Source organism: Archocentrus centrarchus, chromosome 17 (genome assembly GCF_007364275.1).
Source record: "Archocentrus centrarchus isolate MPI-CPG fArcCen1 chromosome 17, fArcCen1, whole genome shotgun sequence".
In the NCBI taxonomy this organism is placed as follows: domain Eukaryota; kingdom Metazoa; phylum Chordata; class Actinopteri; order Cichliformes; family Cichlidae; genus Archocentrus; species Archocentrus centrarchus.
This window is the reverse complement of record NC_044362.1, coordinates 13,294,063-13,313,255: the sequence shown is the minus strand read 5'-3', so window position 1 is coordinate 13,313,255 and position 19,193 is coordinate 13,294,063. Positions and strand designations below refer to the sequence as shown.

The 19,193-nt window shown below is 40.6% G+C and overlaps 1 protein-coding gene across 1 annotated transcript in view; it reads left to right on the top strand.

Moving 5' to 3' along the window:
* Positions 1–1,393: 1,393 nt before the first annotated feature.
* Positions 1,394–19,193, top strand: part of dnah9l (dynein, axonemal, heavy polypeptide 9 like) — a 38,918-nt gene continuing 21,118 nt past the window's right edge. Inside the window, exons 1-36 of the mRNA XM_030751332.1 lie at positions 1,394–1,423; positions 1,555–1,745; positions 2,535–2,730; positions 3,547–3,646; positions 4,034–4,245; positions 4,329–4,562; positions 4,736–4,903; positions 5,387–5,503; positions 5,729–5,866; positions 7,220–7,344; positions 7,588–7,783; positions 8,349–8,453; positions 8,580–8,771; positions 9,164–9,364; positions 9,491–9,826; positions 9,945–10,022; positions 10,109–10,164; positions 10,267–10,387; positions 10,487–10,656; positions 10,826–11,048; positions 11,135–11,251; positions 11,443–11,529; positions 11,654–11,812; positions 13,237–13,320; positions 13,439–13,597; positions 14,017–14,139; positions 14,430–14,552; positions 14,802–15,026; positions 15,134–15,352; positions 15,632–15,799; positions 16,098–16,223; positions 16,316–16,423; positions 16,495–16,626; positions 16,710–16,870; positions 18,720–18,876; positions 18,986–19,131. Coding sequence (XP_030607192.1) covers positions 1,394–1,423; positions 1,555–1,745; positions 2,535–2,730; positions 3,547–3,646; positions 4,034–4,245; positions 4,329–4,562; positions 4,736–4,903; positions 5,387–5,503; positions 5,729–5,866; positions 7,220–7,344; positions 7,588–7,783; positions 8,349–8,453; positions 8,580–8,771; positions 9,164–9,364; positions 9,491–9,826; positions 9,945–10,022; positions 10,109–10,164; positions 10,267–10,387; positions 10,487–10,656; positions 10,826–11,048; positions 11,135–11,251; positions 11,443–11,529; positions 11,654–11,812; positions 13,237–13,320; positions 13,439–13,597; positions 14,017–14,139; positions 14,430–14,552; positions 14,802–15,026; positions 15,134–15,352; positions 15,632–15,799; positions 16,098–16,223; positions 16,316–16,423; positions 16,495–16,626; positions 16,710–16,870; positions 18,720–18,876; positions 18,986–19,131 — 5,483 coding nt within the window. The remainder of the gene's footprint in view (positions 1,424–1,554; positions 1,746–2,534; positions 2,731–3,546; positions 3,647–4,033; positions 4,246–4,328; positions 4,563–4,735; positions 4,904–5,386; positions 5,504–5,728; positions 5,867–7,219; positions 7,345–7,587; positions 7,784–8,348; positions 8,454–8,579; positions 8,772–9,163; positions 9,365–9,490; positions 9,827–9,944; positions 10,023–10,108; positions 10,165–10,266; positions 10,388–10,486; positions 10,657–10,825; positions 11,049–11,134; positions 11,252–11,442; positions 11,530–11,653; positions 11,813–13,236; positions 13,321–13,438; positions 13,598–14,016; positions 14,140–14,429; positions 14,553–14,801; positions 15,027–15,133; positions 15,353–15,631; positions 15,800–16,097; positions 16,224–16,315; positions 16,424–16,494; positions 16,627–16,709; positions 16,871–18,719; positions 18,877–18,985; positions 19,132–19,193) is intronic.

The window sequence follows — 19,193 nt, the reverse complement described above, 5'->3', positions numbered from 1 at the left end:
GCTGCATATACAATAAATACATCATCAATGCATACATTCAATTCAATTCAATTCAATTCAATTCAATTTTATTTATATAGCGCCAAATCACAACAAACTGTCGCCTCAAGGATACTGTAAACTCAGATACATCATCTGAGTTTACAGTATCTTAATAAATCTTAAGCTTATGACGCATCACTGAATGAATGTATAATATTATCCCTGCACTGGAGGAGTTCCTGCAGTCAGGCCTCCTCTGAAGGCTCAGGTTACAGGATAGGGTTGCAGCCCTCAGAGGCTACATAAACGGCCACCTCGGTTCAGACTAATGAAGGCAGTCAGTAGTGCTCTGTCACGGAGTGTCTCACTTTTCAAGCCGACAGCCTTCATACCTGTACAAGAGAGAAGAAACAAAGTTTCCATGTTAGATTCATGGAAATATCTCTTTATAGCTTCATAGATTATTGTAGAGTTTGGCCAGAAGGACCGGTAAGTAATTACCTGTTACCTCACTGAAGGTGCAACTCTTTTCTTATTTCACATTCCCCAACACATTTCTTTCTCCTTCCTGCTAGCTGAGTCTTCATGGCTGAAGCCACCAGCTTGAGAAGCAGCAGTGGAGGTTTAGGTACCGGAGGGGCTGGGGGCGTGCGTGTCCCCCAGGAGCCCACTCTCAAAGCTGGGGTGGTTTTGTCAGATGAGAGAGTCGACTTCCTTCGGGAGCAGGCCTTCTGTGTGCTGCGAGTAAAGACGGATAAGTGGAACCGCTTCATTGGTGCTGAAGAGAACCAGAAGATTGTCCTGGATTTTCTGGACCACATCTGGACTAACAGGCTGCTGCTCTTCACCGGCCCTGGAGGGACACTTCATGCAGGCGATGCTCAAGTAAGATTTGCTAACACAAACACAATGATAAATGGATAGATATAAAGTGAGCTCATGAAAAATTCAGGCACCTGCTATATAAACTTTGTTTTCATCTCTTCCCCCACCCCCCACCCCCCACCCCCACCCCCCACCTAAAGTCAGTTCGGTAGGTAAATAAAACTGTAAAAATAAAAGCTTTCAGTAAATATTTAATAGAGCATAAAGTCTCCATACTAACATTTCAGAGGTATTTAGTTCTTGTACTTTACAAAAAAAGCTGGCATGCAGGTATATGAGTGTTTAACAGCATCTCCTGGGTTTGTAACCTGCACTCCATCTAACATGCACGTTTTCCTGAAATAAGTCACTACTTATTTCTAGTGCTTTCAGTGTTCTTGAAAGCATTCCCACTGTTTTTTCATCTGCTAAGACGTCCCCACCGTGGAAGACCAAGCTGCTGTGTGTCCTGAAGAAGGGCGTAAAGAGAATTTCCCGAGAAGGATTCAGACACCAGTTCAGACTGGGAGAAGTGCCCGGATACCCAATGGAGCAGATGCCTGTTGTCATATCTGAGGTTGGGTTGTGTGTGTGTGTGTAGATGTAGGATGTGTACAAGCGCACATCTTGACTGTGGGTACATACGCTTTTTAGAGTACTGTGTATGGTTTGTGTATCTCTAACTTATGAAAAGCTCCGTTCATACAGGTGCTGGTGTGTGTGTTGTCCAGCGGTCTCAACCATGAGGCCTGGCCGAGGGTGGTGTTTGATGACATCCACAGGCACCTGGAGAAGCTGAGGAGCAAGGTGGTTACTCTGAGAGGCCGAGCTGAGGGGCGAACACTGCTGCCCCTGCCCCTGCGTGTGGAGAGGGCACACCCTCAGGACATTGTGCTCAGGTCGGTGGTGTCAGAATACACAACTATATAAATAATGTATGCAAGTGTCAATGTGTAAAATACCAGAGGTCTCCAGTAACAGTCAGAGCTAAGGATGTTGGGATTTTTTTTTCCCAAGTAGAATTCAAGTGTTGAAATGGCATTAAATATGTCATCAAAATCAACAGGCTATTTTAATTATATTGTTTTTAGAGGTAAAATGTTCATTTCCATTTCCACCCTTCTGTTCGGCTGGAAAACAGTAGACATGGGCAGTTAAACATTTTAACCCAACATAGAGGCTGTTTTTGTGTTACGTTCTTTTAAAAAAAATATATATATAAGTGGCCTTGTACGTCCTTGTGTTTTACAAGAAGACAACAGTTGTACCAAACAAGAGGATTCAGAAACTAAAAACGCAGGGTCAGCTGTCATATTTGTTTACAGTCACAGTTGCTGAACAGTGACGAATGCTTTCCTTTCATGTTAGCTGCAGTTTACAGCGAGACCTTGAGGAACTTAGAAAATGTCTTCAGTGCAGCAGCATACATTATCATTTACGCAGCAAGTTTCATAAAGTTTAGCTGAACTACGTCATTAGCACAAAAGTCCTACCTCTATTTATTATTGATATTAGTTTAATGGTGAACAGTGAAGTCTTGTGCCCAAAAGCTCTAAACTGTGGTTGGCATTTACAAGTTCCTCCAGAAATGATATACTCCTATTTGTAGTTTTCCTGCTGTACTTATATCTTTAGTAGCTCACTTCTATTTTTATCCAGACTGATTGCACCAACTCTGTCCCTCTCAGCCCCACTGGATGGCCGCTGGACCGTGGCTTGTTATACTCTATAGAAACTCTGATTGTGCAGTGGTCCGGACAGATATGGAGTGTGCTGAAGAAAGACTCTGGTATGATGCTGCTTCAGGGACACCACCCACTACCCACTGTGGAGCTTCAGTTCTGGACAACTCAAAGGGAAAACTTGCTGGGCATCCAGTCACAAGTATGACATTATAAAATAAATATGAGACTCATATTATTCATGTATTTAAAAAAAAATCACATCCCCGATTCGCTGACATACTCATTAAATGTGGCCAAAGTTTCAAATAATGGCAGAGGTATGTAAAGGCAGTTTTCAGTTGTTATTTTATATTTCTAGAATGAGCTGACATCAGCTCCTTGCGGATTTCTTTATGTACAGCCACCTATAAAGTACAGACAGCACAACTCACAAGCAATAGCAGACTTCTGGAGAATGACCATTCAGGAGGGATGTTTAAGGGGAAGCTTAAAGGGCCACAGCTAGAGCAGCTTGTTTCAGTCCATTTAAAGAGCTGTGAATCATGCAGGGCTACTCTACCGGAGTCACAATATAGAGCAGGAAAACTGGCAAGTAATGTCACATAGCAAAAACTCCACTAATGAAATGCTCCTACATCCCAGGAAAAATAAGTGTAATGGCCACTTTATTAGGTACATCCGAACAATGTAATACAGCTGTTCCACCACAGAGTCAAATTTTGTTATGATTCAGTATTGTAATTATATATATATATATATATATATATATATATATATATATATATATATATATATATATATATATATATATATATATATATATATATATATATATATATATATAGTGCTTGGTTTTTTTTACATTCAGTCCATAGTTAGGAATAGTATGTGATGCACTATATTCAGAGATGTTTTAATGCCCCCCAATGCACATGAACAGGAAAGGCAAAAATCACAAAATCTCTAAATTTATGATACTGTTTGAATAATAAATTTGTGATGTCGTTGTTTTCAGATCCACAGCTCCAAAGTGGAGCAGATCATGGACATCCTGAGAAGAGTCAAGAGCAGTTACTACTCCGCCTTCAAGGACGTTTGCCTCAAAGTCGATGAGGGTAGATCAGCATTACTTGTCATTCATTAGTGCTTATTCATTCATTTTGTCATCATGTCACAAGTATCCCATTTACTTTAATTTAAGAATCAGATCAAACACAAATTTTTCTTTATGTTTACCAAAACTCAAATTTACAGCTATTATAATGTCATTCTTGCAGTTTCTTCATTCTTTAAATGTAGACCCTATTTTTATTTTTTTATTTTTTTCTATATTTGGCCTTCATTTAATTTTTTGTGTCATCATGCTCATTTAACAATCACAGGAAGTGCGTGTTTACACTGGAGCTTACTAAATTTAATTGAAGACCACAACTATTAGAGCACCATTAACGCCCCGTTATGTTCATATTATCGACTGATACTTGTGGATGTAATTATCACAGCCGTGCTGGAGGCAGAGGACATTGATCTGTATCTACGCCCTCTAAGGAGACTGATCACAAACTTAGAGGAGAGGAGTTTTCCACAGGTGGACACACTATTACCTCCTCTTTTTCACACACTCTGCCTCATCTGGAGTCATTCCCAGTACTACTGCATTCCACAGCGCATGGTGGTCCTCCTGCAGGAGTTCCGCAACCTGATCATTGAAAAGGTAAAGCTGTCGTGTCATGTATGTGAACAAAAGGAAGGCAAATTAAAAATGTGCCTTTGTAACGACTTTGTGTCTGGATGCAGGCCTTTGCCTATCTAATCCCTGAAGAACTGTTTAAAATGGAGCTTGAAGAAGGGATGGAGAGAGTACAGATAAGTATCTCAATTCTGCGCACCTTCAAGAAATTATTTCACACCTACCGTGAGCAGATCCCTAGGTACTACCAACACTCGCAGAACATCAAGCTCTGGGACTTTCCAGCAGCGCTTGTGTTTCAGCGCTCAGATTGCATCATGGAAAGGCTTCTTATGATCGAGGTATGTAAGCTCTGTGTACAGGAAAATTTTAAAAAGTTATATCTGCCACTCCTATTAAGATTTATTTAATTTAATTTAAATAAATCGTCATGAAAATGTATATATTTTTAAACTATCTTTAGCTCCACGATATTACGCTGATCTATCAGTGTCATTTCCCATCTCACTCACAGGAACTTTTTGCTACAGCACTGGACTTTCTGAAGCTGGAGAAAATTGAATTAGGTGGATCCAGAGGGAAAATCTTAAGTGAGATGGTCTTCAGCATGAGTGAGGAGTTTCATGATCGCTGGCGGACCCTTAGAGAGAGCAAATACGACCCCTTGGACTGCACTAATAACGTGAGAGCTACTGAGAGAGCTGCTGTTGTTTTTAATATCACGCTGCTCTTTAATTGTGGCATTGGCAGGCACAGGCAAATGATAAAAAAATAAATAATAAAAAAAAATAACAATTATATTTTCTTTTTCTGCCCAGCAGTACAATAATTGAAAGGTAGAAAAGCAGAGTAGTTGCTAAGCAACACACAAGAACGAGTGGCAGGAGTCATTATTAGTCAGTGCATATTAGTCAATATTTAATTTACTGGATATTTTACAACTGTTTCCAATGTGGCTGAGAACAGGAACTCGATCAGAAATTGATCTAAGCTATAATATATTTCTCTCAGTATGTGTTATTCCAGCCAATACTGATTAAATGAGCTAAGGAGGAATTTTATGGAATGAAAATTGTCTAATAATTTAAATGAAATCAAAGCTTTTTAATCACAAAAGCCGCTCAAAATATCTATCATTTCCTGTCTAATGCCTTCTCATGCCCAGGATTTTGTGCGCCACTACAGGCGGTTTGTGGAGCAGAACAAAGATTTTGACCAGAGGCTTGGAACGGTCCTCAATCTGGCCTTTCAGCACTCCAAAAATCTGAAGTCAGCCTTTAAGGTATCCCTGTTACCACTTTAGCAATCTGATTGCTTCATTCAGTAGTTTACTTTCCCAGTACCCAGGAGCAAGTGAAAGACATTTAGCAAGTTAACATATTGTAATCATAGTCATTTCTGCTGAGGGCCATTTGGTCATTTTTGGGTATTTTAGCTACTGTTGTTTACTCATTCTGTCCCTGAACTGTGCAAAAATGTCATAAAACTGCTGTTATGTTCCATCTAGCTGTTGAAGATCTTTGGCACCCTACTCGAGAGACCCAGAATCCACCAGCTGTTTTCACCTAATTACAGTGTGCTGTTGGACATGTTTAGGCAAGAAGTGGGCCACTGCCAATTTATTCTTGATCAACACAAAGATGGGGTGAGCGACTGAAATCATACTCATAATGACTTCCAAAGTTGAATTAGCACACTTGCTTCGCAATATGCACAAATTCAACTGCTGCGTCTTGCTGTGTGTGTGTGTGTGTGTGTGTGTGTGTGTGTGTGTGTGTGTGTGTGTGTGTGTGTGTGTGTGTGTGTGTGTGTAAATGACTGTAGTCTGATCAAGTTCAGCTCTGTGCAACACTTAATTTTGCCCTAACACTGAGTTTTATAATGCCTTTGGGTACCATGGTTTTTCCTGCATAGATAATTTCATTTTCTGTTCCCCCCAAAGAGGTTTTAGCCTGAATTAAAAAAAAAAAAATCACAAGCCTTGTAATTTAGTTATTACTAATAACCATCTTACTAAAGCATATTAGACATTTTGTTTTATCAAATAACCAGACATCTTTGTGAAGCAGATGTGCTGCTTGTTTTATGGTTTTACAGGGTGAGCCCTGAGTGCAGGTATGGTGTAGGGCTGCTTGAGTCACAGGCAAAACAAACTGATGAGCTTTCATTTGAGATTATGCTGTACCTTCAGTACTTGGACCCAGCACAGTGCTGTGAAACACACAGCCACAGCAGACTGTGAAAGAAATAAAGTCAGTGCCAGCTGGCAAAATAGGTGGCAGTGCTGTATACTGTATTCTTGAATACTGGCAGTTTAACTTAACCCCTTAACTGGCAAGGGCCCGGTGACGGGCCGTTTGTAGTCCCTTTTATATGGCAGGCTAGACCCTCCCATTTTTATTGACACGTTATTCGGCCAATCATGTAACTGGCTGCACCAAATCACCTGACAAAGCTACGTGATGCCCTCTGAGTATTACTGGCTCTGGGAAACCCATTTCTTAACATGATTGGCCGAATGAGGTGTCAGTCAAAATGGGCGGGTCTAGCCTGCCATATAAATGCACTTCATTCGGCCCGCGGACCAGACGCAGCCGGTTAATAGGCTATGAAATGGGTTGTTCAGAGCCAATAATAACCAGAGGGTGTTATGTAGTTGTTTCAGGTGATTTTTTTTGCTGCCAGTTAAGGGGTTAATTAATAGGAACATTATTAAACCATACATAAACAGGCACACTCGCATAAAAATGTAAACATCACCAACTCACTGCTCTTACACTCAGTGAGGACAACATCATTAACAATAGTGAAAACACTGTGTTGTAACAGCTGCTCCACAAACAGTTCACATGCATTACGTGTTAATTGTAGCCACAGCAGAAGATCTGCGATGACACAAATGGCACTGTGATTCACACGCTTCCGTGTGAGAGCGTTAACTCAAAGTCATCTGAAAGGCTAAGTTGTCAGCCAAATTGAATGAAGCCTTGTGTTTCAGCTACAGTCAGGTTGCGCAGTCCTGGGAAAGAACATGTCTCAAGTGGCCGGTAACCTCAAATGGTCGCAGGAGCTTCGGAACCGAATCCTGACTCACAGGAGTAATCTCTGCCAGCTGCCCCACATGTGAGAACGCTTACTAATACTTGAGATCCTTGTATCCTGTATTCTAGAAAGTAAGTAATCATCTGAAGGACAGTGTGTAGCTAAAATATGTATTTTGGTTATAAACAAAGTAATTCTTTTGACGTGCACATTGTAAGAATTCAGTTAAGTCTTTACAAGATACAGATAACATATAATTTACTTTGCTTGTGATGAAATTCTTTCCCTCCATCGTCTCTCTCTCTCTCTCTCTCTCTCCCCTAGGCCTCTGGATTGTGCAGAAGCAGAGGATGTGCTCCAGAAGTGCGAGGCTGTTCTTGAGATTTTGGACCAGCATGATGAGCAGATGTTCTTAGAGTGGACCGAGGGGCTTCAAGACATCTGTGAAACACACCTCAAGGAACCACTGTTGACACTGAATATTGAAACAGGCCTCTTCCAGCTCAACTTCAGTCCTGCTGTGAGCCCAAAGAAGATTAATTTTCCAACAGACATTAAAGATATATTAGCCCCCTAACGCACACACAGATAAAAGATGTTACATAGTGGAAAGTACAGGTAAAAGTCAGGCTTAGTCATTTTGACTGTATGAATTTAAAAATGAAATGGCTTGTCAGGCTGCTTCTCTAAACTCAGCGGGAGCGAACGAGAAAGCGAGAGATTCGAGAACTGTTGAAGAAAAGCCACTAGTGCGCTAATTGGGCGCATAGAGTATTTTACTGTGCTACATCACTGTTTAAAGCAGCGTCTCTTTCTGCATTTCCTTCAGCTCAAGGTTAACAAACTCACTTTTTCCCACTTTGTGAAACATTCCCCAGAATAGGCAGTTTGATAAACAGAGAAACTATTGTATTCAGAATTAACTACAATGTGGGAACAGACAATGAAAATTTTAAAAAATCTGAAAAATCTGAGGTTTACTCTACAAAACTTAGAATGACTGATATCTATTTCAAAATCACGCACCGTAATTTATCCCAGCAGATTGTTCACTGTACTTTCTGCTGTTTTCTCACTTTCCTCAGTTAACATCGGTGCTAAGAGAAGTGAAATATCTGGGCATGCTGAAGACTCAAAACATTCCTAAAGCAGCTCTCCAACTCTATTCTGAACGAGAGAGATTATACACGGTTGGTAATTCACCTTCTAGTGTTTAACTTTTTGTTCAGCTTTTTTAAAAGGTTTTTGAAATGTGAAATATTAAAAAAAAAAAAAAAAAATCTGTTAAAATGTTGGTGCTGCATTTTATCATATAGTGCGCACAAACGCTGACTTTGGTGACCCAGTGGTACAACCAGCTCCACAGCACCGTCCTGGCTGTAGAGCTGGGGCTGGTCAAAGATGAGATGGATGGGATGAGACGACAGCTGAATCCGGCCCTCCGGGAGCTGACCTGGTCACAGGGTGACCTATGGGACTACATTCAGGCCACACGAGACCTCGTCCAGGTACTGAAAATCTCTTTCATATATCAGAGAAATGTTTTTATTGAACTGGTAGCAAACAGAAGATCGGAGGCAGTGCCCGCATTTATGGGTGAGTTTATAAATGTGTTGACACAGTTTTGCAGCATATTTAAATGAGTTTCCTTTTTGAGCAGTAAAAACACTGTCTCTGTTGAAATGTGGGCTGATTTATTTTTTAAAAAGCCAGCGATTGCCTGTCTGCATGAAACCCATCAGCTTCCTCTGCTTCCTGTGTGCGGGCCAAGCTACTTTTCTTAATTATAGCCCTATCTCAGAGCGCTTCAGCTCTACAGCACACACTTGAAAAACAAAAAGCAACATGATGCCGGAAACTGTAATTGTTGCTCTTTTTTTTTTTTTTTTACCATCACCAGAACATTTCCAGTCGTGTCCAGAAGAGTAAAGCTAATGTGGAAGCTATCCAGGCCTTGATGGGTAAATTCAGCAACGGGGCTTTGATCACCAGAAAGAGTCGTGATTCTGCTCTCCTCGTTTTCTCTGACATTGAAGAGAGTGTTTCCAAACAGCATGCTCTCATTAGCAGCACGGGGGAGCAGATACACAAACTGCTGCAGGTACATTCGCAATCTTGTGCTGGAGAGATGCTGCGCACGCATCGCAAATGTTGGCACAACCAATAAACATGTCTGTGTTTATCTGCTGTTCAGACTTCTCATTCAATTAACGCGTCATTTTCCCAGGAGAACCAGTCTTTCCTCAGTGTGACGGATCATGACAGCAGTGGGTGGCAGGCCTACACCGAGTATGTGGACAGGATGATCCTGGCAGGCTTCTCCAGCGCAGTACGCTGCTCCCTGCAGTACCTCATGGACAACACAGATGCAGCTCAGCATATTACACCTCTCTTCGAAGTGCAGCTGGTTCTCAGTGGCAATGAGATGACCTTTGACCCTTCATTAGATTTGAGCCATAGCGGTAACTTCTATGATATTGTGGATAAGATGGTGGGCAACATCACACGCATGGCTTCCTTCATTCCTAGAGTGGCAGTTCACAAACAGCTGGATAACTACCAGGTGTCACCCAGATCAGATTATAAACCTTTATACAGTATGCATTCATACACATATACATAGATGTTTTTCCATGTAAACAGGCCCCTGTCATAAGCAATCTTGATTTTTCATCTTGCAGTGTGACATAAATGAAATGGAGGATTTGTCAGACATGTGCCACATAATCCGCTCACGGGCACGCGCAGCTATCGCCAAGGTTAGTGTCGTGTTTTTTTTGTTTTTTTTTATTCACATATGGAAGATTATTTTATGAAGTTTATTTGTGAAAGTGTTTATTTTTAGGTCAGGGAATACCAGGCGTCATTTTCTAGCTACCGCTACCTCTGGACTGATGACAGGTCAGAAGTGTGTGGCTGTTTCTGATTTGTTTTTATTATTATCAAGTACGGAAATAAACATTTTTAGTTTGTTTGGCCTTTTTTTTCCCTAAACATTAACAGGTCGGAATTTATGAGACAGTTCCTGCTTTATGGACACGCGTTAAGTACAGAGGAAGCGGAGCTGTACGCCGACTACGAACTAAAGAAGAACCCACCCACCCTGGACAACTTTAAAGAACAGGTGTGTTCAGCAGTTTTAGTTTATGCTTTAGCCTTACTTTATTTTACTGGCATTTAGAAAGCTTTACAACAGTAATAACTGAATTATTCCTTATTTCAGATCAATCTGTTTGAGTCTTTGTACGTGCGAGTGAGCAAAATGGAAGACCGAAAGGTGTTTTGCAGCTGGCTGCAGCTGGATATCAGACCTTTCAAGCACACACTGATGAATGTCATTAAGAAGTGGAGCTGGATGTTCAAAGAGCACCTTCTCAACCACGTAAACCAAAGGTGAGACACAAAACTGCAAGTAAAAGAAAAGTCTAACCACTCTTTTATTTTGGCTATAGGGGCAAATGAGACTCAGTTCTTTTCTTATTATGTTTTAAGAAACATTTCCTTGTGCCACTCCTTTAAAATCTGACCCCTCACTTCATTTCCCTTCTTCTCTATCCCACAGTGTGAGGGAATTATCCCAGTTTGTCGAGAACACAGCATGTGGCCTTTCTACTAAGGTGTCAGACGGCGATTATGCAGGCCTTGTGAAAATCATGGGACACCTCATGGCCATACGAGACAGACAGATCAGTGACGACCAGCACTTCAAACCCCTCAAGTCTACCGCTGAACTCCTCAAGACCTATGGGCAGCAGCTTCCAGAGAGTGTGTGCACACAGCTAGAAGTGCGTAACAATTCAGAAACACACACATTCTCCTGTATGACAGACAGTATGCACAGTGATCAGTGCTCCTTTCCCACACAACACAGGAGCTGCCTGAAAAGTGGAAAAGTGTCCGGAAAATTGCTTTCACGGTCAAACATGAGGTGGCACCACTGCAGTCGAATGAAGTTTCAGTTATCCGCAGGAAATGTGTTCGGTTTGAGGTGAGGCTTTGTGTGATCGGGGTAGGATGTCAGTCTGACAAACCCCTCACAGAGAGCTCAATGTCTGACATATAAAACTTCTTACTTTCTTTCGTGCATTATATATGACACCCACACCCCGGTGTCTGTAAAGTGATAGATGGAGAGGTGGAGGCAGATATGCATTAATGCTTCATTTGCTATGATTTTAGGTCAAGCAGCATGAGTTCAGAGAACAGTTTCGTTCAGAGTCAATCTTTAAAATCAGTGTGGAGGAGCCATATAAGCTTATTGATAAGGTGAGCAGGGGGCACATTTCTTTTATTGCCTGTTAAAGAAGAAAAGAGAGTAATTCTGTCAAATGTAGCACACAATGTGTTATAAAAGAAAATGTAAATAATATGATATCAAAACCGTCTCCAGTGTAATCGAGGCGTAGCTACAATGGAGATGGAAATGAAGAAGCTGCAGGGCACCGCTGATCTGTTTGAGGTCAGCTTCCCAGAATACAAGCAGCTGCGCCAGTGTCGCTCTGACATCATACTCGTCAAAGCAGTGTGGGACATGGTCATCTTTGTAAAGGTAAAGTATTTCTACAACCACAGTTCCAAAAAGTTGGGTTGGTGTGTAAAATAGAAATAAAAACAGAGTGCAATGATTTGCAAATTTTATAAGCCTATATTTTATTTATAATAGAGTACTGCTAACAAGTCAGATGGTCCCTCTCCTCTTTAGCCAGGAATATGTGGTGTCCATGTCTTCCAAAAAGAATTTCAAATTTCAGTTCATCTGAACACAGAACAGTTCTCTACTTTGCCTAAAGTCCATTTTAAATGTGATTTGGCTCAACGAAGATGGCAGCATTTCAAGATCGTGTTCACATATGGCTTCTTCTTTGCATGACAGAGCTTTAACCTGCATTTGTGGATGGCACGGTGAACTGTGTTCACAGACAGTGATGTCTGGATGTGTTCCTGAGCCCATGCAGTGATTTCCATGACAGAACGCCTGTTTTTAATGCAGAGCCGCCTGAGGGCCAAAGATCACAGGCCTTGTCTCTTGCACAAAGATTTCTCCAGATTCTCTGAATATTTTGATGATGTTATGTGATATTCAAAGTCTTCACAATCAGGTGGCTGTAGCTCAGGAGGTAGAGCAGGTCACCTACTAATTGGAAGGATGGTGGTTTGATTCCTGGCTGCTTCAGTCATGCCAAAGTATCCTTGGGCAAGAGAATGAACCCCAAGTTGCTCTCCAATGTGACCACCGGAGTATGACTGTGTGTGAATGTTAGATAGAAAGCACTTAGCTGTAGAAAAAAGTGCTTGTACGAATGTGGGTGAATGAGGCATGTTGTATAAATCGCTTTGAGTGCTCAAGGTAGAGTAGAAAAGCGCTATATAAGAACCAGTCCCTTTACCAATTTCACATTGGGGAACATTATTCCATAATTTGTAGACGCTGTTATTTATTTTTTTGTTTTTGCAGATTGATGAACCACTGCCTATCTTTGCTTCTGAGAAACTCTGCCTCTCTAAGATGTTCTTTTTATACTCACTCACGTTACTGACCTGTTGCCAATTAACCTGATTAGTTTCAAAATGTTCCTCCAGCTGTTTCTTTTTAGTACCACTTACTTTTCCAGCCTTTTGTTGCCCCCATTTCAACTTTCTTAAGACATGTTGCTGCTACCAAATTCAAAATAAGCTCATTATTTTTTATGAAATAGAAATATGTCCCAGTTTAAACATTTGATATATATTCTGTTGTGAATGAAATATGGCTTTGTAACATTTGCAAATCATTGCATTGTTTTTATTTACATTTTACACAGCATCGCAACTTTTTTGTTGTTGTAAATACGGTACAGATACGCTAGCATTCTTGAATTCAAGGCAGAGTCTCCATAGTGAGTCTAAGTATCCACACTGCAAGTTTTCTCCATAACTTCAGAGTTTCAGTAGCAAAATAATCAAATAATGTACTTAATCTCCTGTGAATCTCAGACCAGTATAGAGGATTGGACCAAGACTCCATGGAAAGAGATCAACGTTGAGCAGATGGACATGGAGCTCCGGCGGTTTGCTAAAGTACTGTATGACATGCTTCAGTGGACAAACACTTTAACTTTGATTGAGTTTAACACTTCCATGTTTGAAACAAGAGCATCTTTTCAATAACTATTAGTATGTTTATTGTGTGTTGAAGGAGATGAAAATGCTGGATAAGGAGGTGCGGGTGTGGGATGTCTATACGGGTCTGGAATCAACAGTGAAAAACCTGTTGACCTCTCTGAGAGCCGTCAACGAGCTGCAAAACTCAGCTGTCAGGGAGAGACACTGGCAACAGCTTATGAACACCACTGGGGTATGAGAATATCTTTGCTGCTGCTTCACAGCGTCTCATACCATCTGCTGAGCTATATTTCAGGTTGTTTGTTTGTCATTGAGATTACCAAAAACAAAAAAATTACAAGGCCAAATTTCATGAAACTTGGTGGAGGATGTGTGAGAGAAGAGCCCATTTGGTACCAATGCAGATTTTTTTTTTCTTTAAAATTATTAGTGCATTAGCTTTGGCAGAGGACTGCGTTGTCTCCAGTTCTTTCATCAGTTTTAGCCATGGTATATAATATTTGCCACTCTTTTGAGGTTAATCCATTCTTCACTTTAGTTCTCATGCAACGTATTCTCATTCACTTGTTCTGCAGACACTTCTGGGTTCACTGAACCCAGTTATGTGAAATCTGATCACACCCACGGCCTGCTTTTGTTTTTGATCTTTAGGTTAGGTTTGTGATGGACGAGGGCACCACCTTGGGGGACCTGTTGGAATTGCAGCTTCATCGTGTGGAGGATGAGGTTAAAACCATAGTGGACAAGGCTGTGAAAGAAATGGGCATTGAGAAAGTAGGACTCCAAACCAAGCAAGAGAAATATATCTAGATGTGTAATAATGGATTTTTGATTTGGATTTCAGTATTTCAGCACTGACTAAACTTTCACTGTATTCTTAGAGCACACATTCATGATTCAGAAAGCCAAACTCACAAACAAAGATAGACAAATAGAAATGAATGGATTACATATTAACATCCCTTTAAAAAGGTGATCCTACAGCAGTTCCTTATGTTTGTTTTTTCCTTGCTTTTAAATGACAGGTGTCTCTGTAAAGTTGCGTATCTGTTGTTGCCTTTTAGGTTTTGGCGGAGATAACCCAGACATGGAGTGTTATGTCGCTGTCCTATGAGACTCACGCCAGCACAGGAACCCCTCTGCTCAAAGCTGATGAGAATCTGATAGAGACACTGGAGGACAACCAGGTGTGTCTGTCTATCACAGCATGTGATACAGATTACATACACAAAACACAAATTACACCCCAGTGATTCATAATATATTTTAATATGAAGGGCTTGGGTTTATTAATGACCCCTCTAAGACTGCTCAGATCAAGAGACATACAAATGCATAGGGAATGGGAAATATCGATATTTTCATGCCATTTCAGGAGCAACTCATCAGAGTTTCTTCAGGTTGCCAACTAAAGTTACTGTTTAATTCAACTTCAGGTGCAGCTGCAGAATATCCTGATGAGTAAGTACATAGAGTATTTCCAGGCAGAGGTAAGTGGATGGCAGAGGAAGCTGATGGTGGCAGACCTCGTCATCTCATCTTGGATGTCTGTCCAGAGGACCTGGGCCCATCTCAACAGCATCTTCACCAACAGCCACGACATCCGCTCCCAGCTGGCCAACGATGCCGAACGCTTTCAGGGAATACACACAGACTTTCAGGTAACACATACCACATACCTGCCTTCTGATTATACCATCATGTTGTATGTCTTTTTGAATTTCTCCCTTTACTCTATCTTACTTATTTATTTATTTGTTTCAATCAGAGTTTGATGACTGAGGTGGTCCAGAACAGTAATGTAGTAGATGTCACCAACAACCCTGGCTTTCTGGAGAGCCTTGAAACCTTACAGCAGAGGCTGTCTGTATGTGAGAAGGCCCTTGCTGAATACCTGGAGACCAAGAGACTGACATTCCCCAGATTTTATTTTGTCTCTGCCTCAGATCTACTGGAGATTGTGTCTAAGGGAACGCAGCCCAGACAGGTGATAGATTACAATTTAATAATGTTCTTCTAGAAAGAATGTATAAAGAGATTGACAGCACATCAGTAGAGTATATTCTTCAAAATATATCTCAGTATAGAGTGGAAAAAGTTAAAACGAAAAAGGCAATAATGAAAGGCAAAAGGTGTCCTATATTCTTTTTTTCATTTTTTATATAATTCCAGCCAAGAGATCAGGGTCTGTTAAGATCAAAGCCTATAAAAAAGAAACTGAAAGATAGTCCTCGTGTCTTTTGTGCACACATCTGTGTTTTTCCAGGTGACCAGACACTTGCTGAAGCTGTTTGACAATATAGCAGATCTTCGCTTCAAGGACTCAGAGCAGGATGGAGGAGGAGGGGAGGAGGGCGAGGCAGTTGCGATAGGGATGTACAGTCGAGAGGGAGAATATGTTGTGTTCTCTGAGCCCTGTGCCTGTGAAGGACAGGTACTGCGAAAACAGTACTGTTTGTGCAAATACACTAGTACAGTTACCCTGAGCTAAGAGCTACTGTATGGTATACAAGGCTGCAAAACTTGCTTTATGATGGTATATAAAGAGACCACAATCATAGCAACACAATTGCCTATTTATATAGGCATATAGCACAGACCCTTTGCAGAGATATGCTCTTGCTCTCTCTTGTTTCATAGTACATGTTTTTGCATCTCTAGGTATAGCAGTAATAGACAGCTTCCTGTGCCTTTTTAGAGTTGTTGTGTTATAATTTCCCATTTTTCTTCAGGCGGAGTGTTGGTTAAGTTCCTTAGAGAACACCATGCGCCGTACAGTTCGAAAGGAGATACAGGAAGCTGTATCTGCCTATGAGGACAAACCCAGAGACCAGTGGCTGTTTGACTACCCTGCACAGGTCTGTTAATGCATAGTCTGTAGATTTACCATTGCAACGTCATAAACACACAGATTATCTGTTGTACACTTGTGCTTCCTTTCTATCAACAGGTGGGGTTGACTGGTAGTCAGGTGTGGTGGGCAACAGATGTGGGTATTGCCTTTGAGAGGGTTGAGGAAGGATTTGAGACAGCTCTTAAGGACTACAACAAGAAACAGGTAGTGCCATAAAGCAAGATGTTGTTAGGTTAGTAAGTGTCACTGATGTCTGCTGAATTCTGGTTTTCTAGATCACACAGCTCAACTCCCTAATTCACATGCTGCTCGGAGACTTAACCCCTGGAGACAGACAGAAAATTATGACTGTCTGCACTATTGATGTACATGCTCGAGATGTGGTCGCCAATCTCATTACTCAAAAGGTGCTGCTACTATTAGATATCATTTTGAATGAGTATTGCTTTAGTTAGTAGACCATCTTGATGCTGTTGTATGCGTCTTTCAGGTGACATCAGGACAGGCATTTGCATGGCTGTCCCAGTTACGGCATCGCTGGGATGAAGAAATGAGACACTGTTACGTTAACATCTGTGACGCTCAGTTCCAGTTTAGCTATGAATACCTGGGGAACACTAACAGACTGGTTATCACTCCACTCACTGACAGGTATGTGTGCTGTCAACCAAACCTGTGCGAAAGTACACAGAATGTACACATTATTAATTATCTGTATTTTAAAGAGAGATCCTTTTAGATATGAGTAAGGACATACGTAGACTTCCTTTGTCACTACAAATAAGGCTACTTCACCGTAGCACTTAACATCTTAATGCCACAGTCAAGCTTTCTAGAGCTTGGTAGTAGACAGCACCCACGCAAAATGTATGTGCAAAGAAGGAGATAGCTGTGCTTTATCCCTCACTTCTGTTCAAATAAAAATAAAACACAACAGAAAACACTTGGCGAGCACAAACCTCCACCAAGGCAACTCACTCCCAGGGCAGTATTTACTTTTAAGGGAATAGCACTGTCTTTTGTATGTATTCACTTTGTTGTCTTTGTACTTTTTAAATGTATTTTAAGAAATTTGTAGTGCAGTAAAAATCAGGTCAGGGCAGCATGACAGATGTTAACTTTGATTACACAATAAAAAAAAGGAGGAGGTCCGCACACCAAAGAGCTCCTAGAAAAATTTTTAATCCATCAACATTTAAAACAGTGACGTTTTGGACGTTTTTTGTTTTTTTTATTGAGTTTCGCTTGGATCCAGCACCCTGGTTAATTTTTGGATGTGCGTGTTTCTCTTTTATTAACTTTGATTACACAAACATAGTAGGTAATGGATAAGAGGTATTGATTTGTAAACTGGAGATGAATGATGTGAGCTTATTACCACATCCACTGATGGGTGGAGGGAGGTTACATTTTCAGCCGCATTGGTCTGTCTGTCTGTCTGTTAGCCGGCTAACCCAGAAAATTCAGAACAGATTTCCATGAAAATTTCTGGAGAAAAAAAGTTAACATTTCTGAACCTGATGGAGTCTGACAACACTGGGTGGTATTGCAACATAGTATCGGCACATAGAAAATTTGGGTTGGGGAAGGTATGCGCTCTACTGAGTGTATTATATTATACTACATATCATACTACAGTATACAGTACCAGTCAAACCACCCATTCAAATGAATGGGTGAGTGTGTATTTCTAACTATTTCTAACTAACTAGGCAGCTCATTCTCTTTCTCTTGATGATAATTTCTTTAAAGATGTAACACATTTTTGGGGTCAACTTGAAAGAAAGGCAGATGTGAAATGTAAAAGTGAGGTCAGAAGTCAAATGTAATATTTGGATGCAAACTGTAATGTGAAATACCGACATCATTTCCTAAATGTTTCCAACACAAAGGCAGTAGAATTTCAAGCAGAGTTTTAAAGATAAAATCAAAGGTTTTATTCAAGGTTGACCTTATTTGACCTTGAAGAACAGGTCAAAGGTTCATATAGAATTCCTATATATCATTCCCTGCATGTCTCTATATTGTCAGTACAAAAAATGGCAATAAGAAACATAGTTTAAATAAATAGCCCTTTATGGCATTACTGTCACTTTGACCTTCAGTTCTACTGACCTTGAAGTAAAGGTCAGAGATCAAATGTCAAATGATATTTTAAATCTTTGTATGGTACTTTCTATATGTTGACAGTTCTCACCACACTTGTGAAAATCATAGTTTCTCAGTTATAAGGCTTTTGGTCAGTTTTCGGCCAATAACGCACTAAGTTGACCTTGAAGACTTAGACAAACGATACCAAAAACAAACCCACTTTGGTGGAGGTAAATACTGAAATCTTCCATATTGACACTTTCTATATAATTCACAATGCATACTGCACATATATGTTACATTATTGGTTTGATTCTACATTTTTTTCAAATACACAAATTATTGTATCCAAGTTATCTCAGTTTTTTTCTTTCTCCTATGATTTAAATCTCAACCTTACCGATGTCAGGTGTTACATAACCCTGACCCAGTCCCTCCACCTGACTATGAGTGGTGCTCCATCAGGCCCAGCTGGCACTGGTAAAACAGAGACTACTAAGGACCTTGGACGCTCTCTGGGTATCATGGTGTATGTGTTCAACTGCTCTGAACAGATGGACTATAAGGTAGCCTGGACTGCACAAATGTTCTTCCCAGTGCCCGTTTATGCCACATTTATTTTTTTTTTATTGTCATTGATATTTATTCATCCATATTGTCACATTTATTTTTCAGTCCATAGGTAACATCTATAAGGGTCTGGCTCAGACAGGAGTGTGGGGTTGCTTTGATGAATTCAACAGGATCTCAGTGGACGTTCTGTCTGTGGTTGCTGTGCAGGTCAAGACTATACAGGATGCTATACGCAACAAAAAACAGAGGTATATGTGAAAATAATCACTTGCACTTTGTACTATCTATACATTTGTCTATGAATCCATTT